This window comes from Pygoscelis adeliae, unplaced genomic scaffold, assembly GCF_000699105.1.
Source record: "Pygoscelis adeliae isolate BGI_AS28 unplaced genomic scaffold, ASM69910v1 Scaffold58, whole genome shotgun sequence".
Classification (NCBI taxonomy): domain Eukaryota; kingdom Metazoa; phylum Chordata; class Aves; order Sphenisciformes; family Spheniscidae; genus Pygoscelis; species Pygoscelis adeliae.
Window position 1 is genome coordinate 905712 of NW_008825564.1, and position 10754 is coordinate 916465.

At 40.7% G+C, this 10754-nt stretch overlaps 1 protein-coding gene across 1 annotated transcript in view; it reads left to right on the forward strand.

Annotated features, from left to right (window-relative positions):
- Positions 1-10754, forward strand: part of BMPER (BMP binding endothelial regulator) — a 291188-nt gene that overhangs the window by 171741 nt on the left and 108693 nt on the right. Inside the window, exons 10-12 of the mRNA XM_009332417.1 lie at positions 5447-5529; positions 7059-7149; positions 7977-8059. Of these exons, the coding sequence (XP_009330692.1) occupies positions 5447-5529; positions 7059-7149; positions 7977-8059 (257 nt within the window). The remainder of the gene's footprint in view (positions 1-5446; positions 5530-7058; positions 7150-7976; positions 8060-10754) is intronic.

Here is a 10754-nt window from a genome sequence, read left to right on the forward strand (position 1 = left end):
AGTTGGACTCAATAAGCATGGGAGATTTTGTATATATTTTCATGCTTCTGTGTTGACAAATGAAGACCAGGGTTACGCAATAGGAAGTTTAATTTTCTAGTAGCTGTCAATGGCTTTACCATCATTAAGACATTGAAAATACATTTTATAATAGGTGTATGTGTGATTCACAGTTCTCGTATTTTGGCCAACAGATTTCATGCCAGGGAAATACTGCAGAATGTGCAAGTTATTGGGGTTTTTTTGTTTGGTTGTTTTTGGTTTGGGTTTTTTGGGGGTTTTTTGTTTATTTTTTTTTACTAGAACTGGTATTTAGTGTTAGCATGCCTGGATACCTCCCTGAGGATTAATTTATCAAACACTAAATAAAACATGTCTTCTGACTGTTTTCTTTTTCCTAATGTTTATTTTCCATGCCAATAGGAGGTTACTTTTTTAAATAGAAAGCGGAGGGAAAGCAAGAAAAAGACTGAATAGGAGAAGAAAGATGCTGAAGAAATGAGGGATAGGGAGCCAGTCTATTGTGCAGCAATCTATCACTTTTTCTTGGGAGAATACAGAAATGACTTGTCTATAAAATTCTCATTAGCTTTAAAATAAGCAAAAATGTCTTCTGGAATCTTATTATGCAATGTCAAATTGAGTAATAAGGGCTTGTTTTTAATGAACTCCTGAGGACACTGGATGAGCTTTAGCACTATTAAACTGTCTCTTACAGTCAATTTCCCTATCTTCATGATACTGCTTTGTGCTGGGGTGTCTGGGGAAGAAAAAAAAGGGTCATTTAACAATGTTACTGGATTTGGAAAGACAAATGGCTTCCTGATTGCCAACTTGTCCACATGCCAATAACAAAATCTGCTATAATTTGCCTCTTTTGTTATTCCAGTCCAATTCCGTGTGAGGATGCTTGTTTTGGAATTAAATTGCTCTCTTTTAAATTGAATCAGCCAAAGGTTCATTTATTATGTTTGAAACTAAGATGCTCGAGTAAGGCATGCACAACATTGAAACAAAGTAGCTAAATTAGTAAATTAGAAGTGATTTAACTATTTTATTGTCATTTTTTGTGCAGGAATGACTCAAGTCTACAGGATGATTTTGCCTTTATGAGGTGACTAGAAGGTAATTAGCAGTTTAGACCGCATGTACAACAATTGACCAACTTCAAAGTATTCAGTGGTGTGGTTCGGTTTGATTCAGATAAGCAACTTTCAGCTTGCGTGTTTATCCAGGACTTATCTGAACTATTTGGGTTGAAGTAGGTAATAGGAACAAAACCTACAACTAACCGAAAGTTAATATTTTACATTAATAAAACACCAGCTATTCTTAAAGAAAGAAGCAGGAAAGACTAAAAAATTAGGACACACTCCTTGACTGATATGAATCACCTTAGCTCCATTAAAATTGACATAGACCACTGATATTTAACTTCCTTCCGTATGTGGAATCTTAAAGGTTTTCCTTATGGGATATATGTCATGGGATCAAATTTACCTATTAATGTTGAACCTGTTACTTTTCATGTACTACTTAGAACATTCTCAGGCTTTTTGGGTTCCCCTCTTGAAAACCTCCTCTGTAGTGCTTTCTTTTAAAGTTTTGTTTTAAGTATGTATTCAGGCAGAAGTAAGTGGATGGCATTTAAGTGATTGTGCTAAGCTCTGATCTTTCTCGATTTATTCTTTTCTCCTGCTCTCCCTTTCAAATGGCGGATGGAGAAACTAAGTTAATGTAATAATATTTCCAAAGGGAATTAAAATGGCTTTTAGGAACTTGAAGTATGTTCTGCCATACTCAGTTGTAGAAATTGGCATCAGGGACTTTGCTGATGCCTTTGGACATGCGATATTCAGTGACTGCTACTTTCCAAGCCAAGTATGATGGACCTTTGACCACGGATGAGCTAGAATGACTCAACTGAGTCCATGCATGGAGGCAGGTGGGTTTCAACTCAGCTGAATTTAGGTGAGGCTCATAAACTTCCATGCTATGAATAGGTGGGCTAGGAAGGTCCAGGTATATGTTTGCAGGTGTCGGCTGAGAGATTTGTGCATTGAAAGTGAGGTTCAGAAAAACTAGCTGGTATGTGGGCTTTCTTTCCTTTTCCTTTTGAAGAGTGAGTGGTGGGTGTAGCTCTGGGGTGTACAAAGGGCAGAGTGTCAGGGCACACCTCTAGTCAGGGACAGGTTAAAATCTCACCCGTAGATTGTAAAGCACTTCCTTTCTCGCCCTGTCTTCAGTTTGCCTGACCTTCAGCCTTCCCCCAGCTCTTGCCAAGCCTGCCCACGTTACTGGCTAACTCTTGCCTTCCTTTGTGCTGTTTTCTTCAACGGAGCATCTGATGAACTCCAGCTCCCACCGTGCCTTGCATTGGTGCTTGCACGATGCTGCTCTGACTCCCTTATACAACCTGCTGGCCTGTGCCAAAGCTTGGGAGCAGTCTTAGTATCTCCAATGCTTCTGCAGAATTTTCCATCCTGGTTCCCATTTCTAAATTTCTCTTTTGCTGCCTGCAAGCTCTCCCTGCCATAGTTACTTCTGGTGTGCCATCCCCCCGTGCTGCCAGCACTACCTATCAGTGACAGAAGTGGCTTGCGGGCAGGTGGAGTTCGGCTCCCCCCTTGCTGCTTTCCACCGGGACAACGCTGGCACTGTGGGGCAGAGGATTTTGTAGCATAGCTTGGATATGCACTTCAAGCGAGAGCAGTGGTGACTGCATGGATGCACCACTTTCATGCTTTCTCGACCAGACTAATCCTTGAACTGAAAATTTAATATATACATCTGTACATGCAGATTAGCCCTGGGTCATTAGCTTTCTTACAGAGAAAACATTTTAAATTAAAGAACATAATTGGTGAGCAAATATGCAAGGTATTTTGCAGTTAGTTTCCAACCTAGCCCTTGATTCTGCACAGTGCCAAAGACACCAGACCCATCTGGTAAAACACGCACACGGATATTAAACAACACAGCTTGTTCCATCTTGAGTGTCCAGCACACGTGTAAACTCTTTCTCGGACCGGGACCAGTATGCCAGTATGGCTTGGACTTCTGCAACTTGAGGATACTAAAATGTGTTGAACAGGCTCTGCTATTCATCAGGGTTTGCAGTGGGCAGTAAGTGAGACTGTGCTACAAATTAGCTTGGTGTTTTTCGGAATGGGACTTCAAAATGCATGAGAGGAGTATAGGGCTTCACATTCCTCTTTTGATGTGTTGGCCTGTGTGTATGAGAGCTCACGCAGAACTTTACTGATATCCTGAAAATCTGAACACTTCTTTATTATTCGAAATCACTTCATAGGGGCTTTGCTACTTAAAAAAAAAAGATTCAGATGTATACTTTGTACCTTTCAATATTTGTCAAAGATTAAATTATCACAGCCAGCTCTTAAGACTACTGATCAAATATTTTAAAAACATACCTGTTTCAGCTTAGGTAAGTGAAAGGGCCACAGCATCTGCAGATTTCTCCTGTGTTGCTCTGTACTTAGCCTGGAAAAATGTCTGAGTACTGCAAATCCTGAAGTACAAGTCTTCTGTTGTTTAAGATCTTAACTGGAGGTGGTTAACACATTTGCAAATAATCCCTGTATATCAGGTTTTCTTTAAATTTGGGGTTGAATACAAAATGATTTTGTGCGTATTTTAAGTTCCTCAGCAGTTTGGAGCTGTGACCCTCAAGTTTTCTTATACAGTGGGCTCAAAGATTTACTGGTGTAGGGCTGATAACTTGCCTTTATTTTCAGAAGGGCATAAAACGTAGCCCAAAGCAGTTCAGGACAGTGCACCCTGCTCAGCAGAGAATGACTTAGAGTAGCTGCTGAGGTGGGGTGTGGAAAGAGAATGGTGCCGTGGGCATCGTTTGACTGACTGTAGTTTTGTGCTTGGTGACTCTATGTATATGTCTGTGTTTCAAAGTCTCCGACAGGATTCCTGGTGGTTTCATGGGCACTTTGATCAAGCCTATTTTGAATAAAATAGACTAGGAAAAAACCCTCAGAGCAGTAAATGGAAAATGGGCTTCTTTCCTGCAGAAAATAGGGTATGTGTTGCTTTTAAAAATTTTTTTAAGAAACACTTTGGCTCTCCAAAGAATTAAGTTTTAATTGAAACAATTCTGCATTAATAAACTAACTCTTTTAAAACAAATATTTTATTTCCACTTAATATGTCTTTTCTAGTTTTGCTTTTCTGGTGAGATATTTTATTCTTTTCTTTGTGTTCCTTTTTGGTTTTCCCTTTTGCAAAATACCAGAAAACAGTGAAAGAGTGGGAAGGAAACTAGTAGGAACATGTAATAAAAAATGTGAAAATTATCGTGTGGGTTTTTTTTTTCCAGACAGCTCAATGAAACTTCATTTTGCACAAAAAATGCTTGCCGATCCTGCGCATGGGCAAACCGACCTATTTTCTGTTAACAAAGTTGTCATGTAACACACAAAGACATATAAAGCCAAACCCCGTGGGACTGCAAAATGTCCCCACTCAGAGATTCACCCTAACTCTTTTAAAACAAATATTTTATTTCCACTTAATATGTCTTTTCTAGTTTTGCTTTTCTGGTGAGATATTTTATTCTTTTCTTTGTGTTCCTTTTTGGTTTTCCCTTTTGCAAAATACCAGAAAACAGTGAAAGAGTGGGAAGGAAACTAGTAGGAACATGTAATAAAAAATGTGAAAATTATCGTGTGGGTTTTTTTTTTCCAGACAGCTCAATGAAACTTCATTTTGCACAAAAAATGCTTGCCGATCCTGCGCATGGGCAAACCGACCTATTTTCTGTTAACAAAGTTGTCATGTAACACACAAAGACATATAAAGCCAAACCCCGTGGGACTGCAAAATGTCCCCACTCAGAGATTCACCACCCACAGAGAGCCTGATGGCTTGTACTGTATGTGGATGTTGATCCCTTCTGTCATGAAAGCGAAAAAGGTATAAAGAAGGGGTAGCTCTGCCGGTGTCAGTGCATCCATGCTGAGCTGTGCTGGCTGAAGAGCTCTCCCGAGGGTTTTGGTTAATGGATGAGGATAGCTCGGCCAGGCTGGATGAGGAATGCTTCCAGCTCTTCTCTTACCCTCTCTTCTCCCTGTCCCCGCTCCAGTGCATGGGTGGCTGAGCAGCTCCTGTGTGGACAGCAGAATAGCCACCAACATCCATTTTTAGGTAAATTGTCACTGGTTTTGGTTTGTCTTGAATGGTCATAGTTTGTAAGGAGTTTGGACAGTCATGCGCCAGGAGCAGACATCTGAGGTGGGGGGGTTGCTTCCAGCACGATCCTTCTTGTCAGTCCCAGCTCTCAGCTCTACTTCTTCTGTTAACCCAGGGGAGAGGATGGGTCGCATTTAGGATGCTGCTCTGTGATCCTCATCAGCAGCCTCCCACAGGATGATTGCGTTCAGCCTAACTGATGTGCTTCTCTCTCTTCCTCTAGATTGCAGTTTTGGAGGAAATACGTACAACAGCTCTATGAAATGGCACCTCCCTAGCAATCCCTGTGTTACATACCAGTGCCAGGTAAGGATGTCATCAGCATCGTGGTTATTGCGTTGTGAGCTTTTCCCATGAAATTCTGAGCCTTTTTTTCCCAATCCGAACGACATGAAATATTTTATACCCAAAGCACAATACAGAATTTGCGTTCAGAGTAGTTTAAATCCACTCAGATGTGGCCAGCTATAACCGAACATTCAGAAGGATAGGTTTTATATGACTTGAGTACCCAAACGTTGCTGAAGGAGAGGTACGCAGCCTTGCCATTTCTTGCTGTCTTGACCTTGAAGTAAGTCCTCATTTTTCAGCATGCTAAGCCTTTTCTGAGATACAAATTATTATTTTAGTAATTGGACACTTTTGTCTGTATGTGGCCATGGGTTTTACCGGGGATGTTCTTTAAGAGAAACCCACAACCAAGTCTTCTTTTCCTGGGCTCCTGTGCTGTTAACACAGTGGTATTTTTGGTAGATTACCTATCTGCAACCATAACATTTGCAAGATTGTCCATTTTCAGGCACAAAACAAGTAATTATGTAGGTAATTTTAGTTTCTGTCTGTGAATAGATCTGCAATTTTTGCTGATAATTTGATCCAGTTTTAATAATAACACTCAGGCAGCTACTAAGAATCACAACTGTTGGAAAGAAGAGAGATGAATGAGTATGAAGAGCTTCTACAAATAGGAGAAAAGGGTTTCAAGATTTTTCTCTTTTTCTGTGATACTTCTGCTCTACGAAATTCACCCATGTTTTTAAAGACAAGTGCACTGAGAAGAATGAAGTTGGAGCAGCAGTATTCTGTATCCTTGCACTTAATGAAAAGATACTCACAGCTTGAATTTAGATACTTTGATCACTACTAGCTACATGAAATGATCAATTCTTTATTGCCTGTTTTAGTGTCTAAATGTAAAACTGGGTGATCCTGTTTACCCTAGATCCACACATTTAAAAAACAGGTTTCCCTTGCCTCCAAATGCAAAGCTGCAAGCTACAAAAAAAGTAGCAGCCTTTTGTGCACAGATCCTCACACCCAGATTTGTTCAGGAGGACTCTTGACTTCTCGACCAAGAAGTACAGGAAATGTTAATTTACTAATACTTATCACGCAAAGCATCAAAGATAAGCGTCTCCCCTCTACAGAACAAGATGCTTTTATCTGCTTTCTAAGTCTTTTTTCCTCCAAGGGGAGAGGGACGAGAATGCCTTGTGCCTGGCCTGTTTTCACCAGACCTGCATGGCAGATTACTGCGGCTAAGGATTCCTGATAAAGCAGGATTCCTTCTCCTAAGAAGGTGCTTGGTTTCTTACCTGATGCATTTTAAGGCACATCCTGTGTCTGGAGTCAGGGACACTCAAGTGGGTCTTTTGACTGTGGATTAACCTGAATCCTGATACCAGGCAGCAGGTACAGAAAGAAGAGACGTTTTGAAATCCAGTGCTCGGCAGCATGTGCCGTGCTTTAATTGTACTGCTGGTAATTGTGGATTTTTGCTTGTTAAAGCAACGACAACGCTAACAATGAACATGTCTGATCTGCTTCTTTTTCAGGAAGGAGTGATAGTAGAGTCAGAGGTACAGTGTGTTGTTCATTGCAAAAACCCTTCCAAACTCATGGGAATGTGTTGCCCTGTGTGTCCAGGTGAGATTTCATGGGAAGATGCTGTTCCACATGTGCAACTGTATTTCTAATGATAACCGACATTATCTGGGAGGTTGCCTCTAACTTCTCCGTTGTACTTGACAAGTTACTAAAATGTGGGCCAGTGGCTTGCAATGCACTAAATGACACAAGAGCATGCTTTGTATTTTTTAGTAGAGGACATGCAGACTGGCGAATGCATAGGCAATAGCCTGTGGCAGTAGCCACGTATGTATTTACGTTGTTCATATGTATTTACGTTGTTCTTCAGAGGGTCTGTCAGCTGGGTTTGCCTGGCTGATGACTGGGATTTTGTCAGGAGGGGAAGTGTAAGAGTAATCCTAAAGGAGACTCACTTTTTGAAGGGGAGTGGGTTGCGTTTGTGAAGCACGGTGGCAGATTAACCTGGTTTTATAGGCTAATTTAATTTTAACAGAGGTTTTGTAGGTAAGCGCTGCTCCAGTTGTGATATAATGAGTTTATTATGTTCTAATTTGTTATAATTTCTGCCAACATCTAATATAAACTCCGGGAGTAAGTACGAGTAGTAAAAAGCAAACAGCTTAGAAAAGTGTTTCAAAGCCACTTAATGGAAGACCTGACTTAGCCTTAACTTCACTGGTGCAAATTTGTCTGCTGTAGAAGGATGCTTTCTTTCCCCCAAAAGATATTTGGGTGTTCTCAAGGCCTTTGTAAAGGATTCTGAAGTGATTTGTATCAGAGAGGATGGTACGATTTACTATTCATATTGTCCTATGGTGGGGTGTGTTACAGGGAAAAGGCAGTGTGCTATCCTGAGCTAAACTTATTCAAATGCTGTTTTCCAGGTTGTATATTTGAAGGGAGACATTACAATGAAGGAGAAGAATTTAGGCCTGAAGGAAATAAATGTACCAAGTGCTCTTGTATTGTAAGTATTTGCCTTTTGGCATAGTATCTCCCTGTATGAACTTCAAAAGGCATGTTATTATTGCCATAACAAAGCAAAAAATATAAGGAATTCAACACTATTATGCATTCTTGGAGTTCAAGTTTCTATTGAAGATTTTACTGCACTAATACATTATATCACTCATATTCTCTGTTTATTGTCTTTTTTTGTGACCTCACACCGTGCGCAGATAGAGCAGGATATTTGGGAGAGGCTCGATGTGTTAAATTAATGTTGCTTTTTTTTGTTGTGATGGGATCATGCAGGAGGAGACAAAGCTTTTGGCGTTTCATCTATTGATCAGCATTTGTTAGATGTTACCTTAAACTGATCTTTCTCAAAGATTCCTCTCAGCTGTATGTGGCAAGGGCCTTTGCTGTGAATTACTGAGTGAAAGGATGAGGGTAGCCTCCTTAGGCTGTCCCAGGTGGATTTTGGCTTGACACTTAATGAAAAGGTCATATCCTGGATTTTATCCTTCACTAGCAACAATATAGAGAGGAAGTAATAATTGCATCCTTTGGGTAATGAGCACAGGCTTCTCTTTCACTTCCATTAAGTTAAAAGATAATGCTGTATGAATTGGGGCAGATAACTTTGACTGCATTGGTGTGATCTGACAGACCAGTAAAATGCAAAGTTCAAATCACTGCTTTTGTTGCAATCTATGGGCTGGTTATCAGCAGAAAATGCAAGACCGGGGAACTTTACATTTCAGTAGAATGCCAAGAGTTTCATCAGTACCAGACACAGCTGTCCTGCATCGTGAAAATAAAATAAAATAAAATAAAAAAGGGAGGCAAGAAGGATAGAATTAAAAAAATAATATGTATTTATACATAGACACACACATTTAATGAAGATGTTGCAGAGAACTTGGACTGTTTTGCAGGAAAAAATCCTGGTAATCTGCAAAATTAATTTACACTAAATCATTACTGCTACTGTGGAGAATTAGGCTGCTCAGGTGGTTTTTTTTTTTTGTTTGTTTTGGGTTTGGTGGTTTTTTTTTTAGTTTTAATCCTGTAATAATGAAAATACGCCGTCACACATGTCACGGTGATATATGCCCTGGGCTCCTGCTCTGCTGAATGCCTCCTGTCCCAGGCTGAGGAACATTGCTCCCTCTGTACTCAGTGGGTCCCCCTCTCACTTCAACTTCAGGTGTAAAGCAATAGCTTTACACTCTGGCTTTCCTTGTTCCTCAGGGGCAGGGGAAGGCAGGTCTGAATGGTTGAGAAGTCTGTGGAGACATGCTTGAGTCTTTATGGGCTGTGCTTTGCTCTTTCCTAAGTACTGTACAGATACTGCCTATTGCCCAGTTGTTGGCGTGCCAATATCTCCTTGATCAACTTTCCTTTGTTCCCTAAATAACAAAAGCAACTGTGCTGAGAAGAGCACGTGTGTGTGTGTGTGTGTGTGTGTGTGTGTGTATGTGTATCTGGGGGAGAAAAGATAAAGAAATACAGGGTATATAGGGTCAGACCTGAGGGTCTTTCCTTGGCAGTTACCAGTCCCAGGTACCTTAGAGGAGGAAACACATCAGCTACTGATAGTAAAAGATTTAAAGCTTCAAGCAAGAGGCTCAACGATCCTTCCAAGAAAGACGGTCTTAACATTGGATGTTAATGACATCTGTATAAAATGTCCAGCTCTAATTCTGAATCTTACCAACAGTAAAAGAAGCACCATATGTGTGTAAGCTGCACCTGACCTTCCCTCCCTCTCTCTGCAATGCCTTTTTTTACTGCCTCTTGCCCATTTCCTTCAGAATTTGGGCCCATGCTAATTCCTATGTAATTTAAATTGGAAGCAAATAATGGGGGCATCCTCAGGGCTGTGATAGTGGTTTGCTACCTGCTTTACATCCATTCCCTTTGGGGAATGGGTCCCCACTGAATCTCTTATCTAAGCAGTTGGTGGATGTCTTCTTTAAAGATACCTATCTAGTCATGCAATGTGATGGGAACAGGCTTGTGTGTGATGTGCTGTAACTTGTGCAGGCTTTAACAGATGAAAGGTAGCTCCTCACCCCAAATTAGATTTTTCTGGGATTTGAAATTGTAACTATTTAATGAGTCTTTTGTGGAAACACGGCAGAGGAAGTGGCACAAATTAGTGTCAAGGTATTTTGGAGGGGGTGGTGGTGTAAGGATTCAAGACACCTTCACTTCAGGGTGAATTCTGCATTTTACTTGGGAGCAAGCTTTTCTAACAGTGGATTATTCTGGACTCCATAGGCCATCACTGTCCCGGGGGTAGCTCAGGCTGGGACTGCAGGCAGCATTGGACAGGAAGAAAGTAAGGAGGGATGGCTGGGGTTTGTTTTCCAAGGGAGATGTAGGGCTGTCCCACACTCGTTAAATGTATTTAAATAAGGAATTACTTACAAAAAAGGAATTTTACAGTTGCAAAATGATGCACTCAAAAGTCAGCAGGCCTGGACTATGGGGCCCAATCTTTGGAAAGCTCTTTGGTAGTTCAAGTTAGTAGTATTTTCAGTTCAAAGTGGTACCTACTAGATACTACTGAGCTCCTTAAGAATGCAAAATGGTTGTTAAGATTTGTTGTTGTTGTTGTTGTTGTTGTTTTTAACACACATTGCTTGTGCAAATGAGAACAAAGTGGGGATCTTAGGAGTTGGCGATCCCCGTCTTGGCGGAGCAGACTGGCC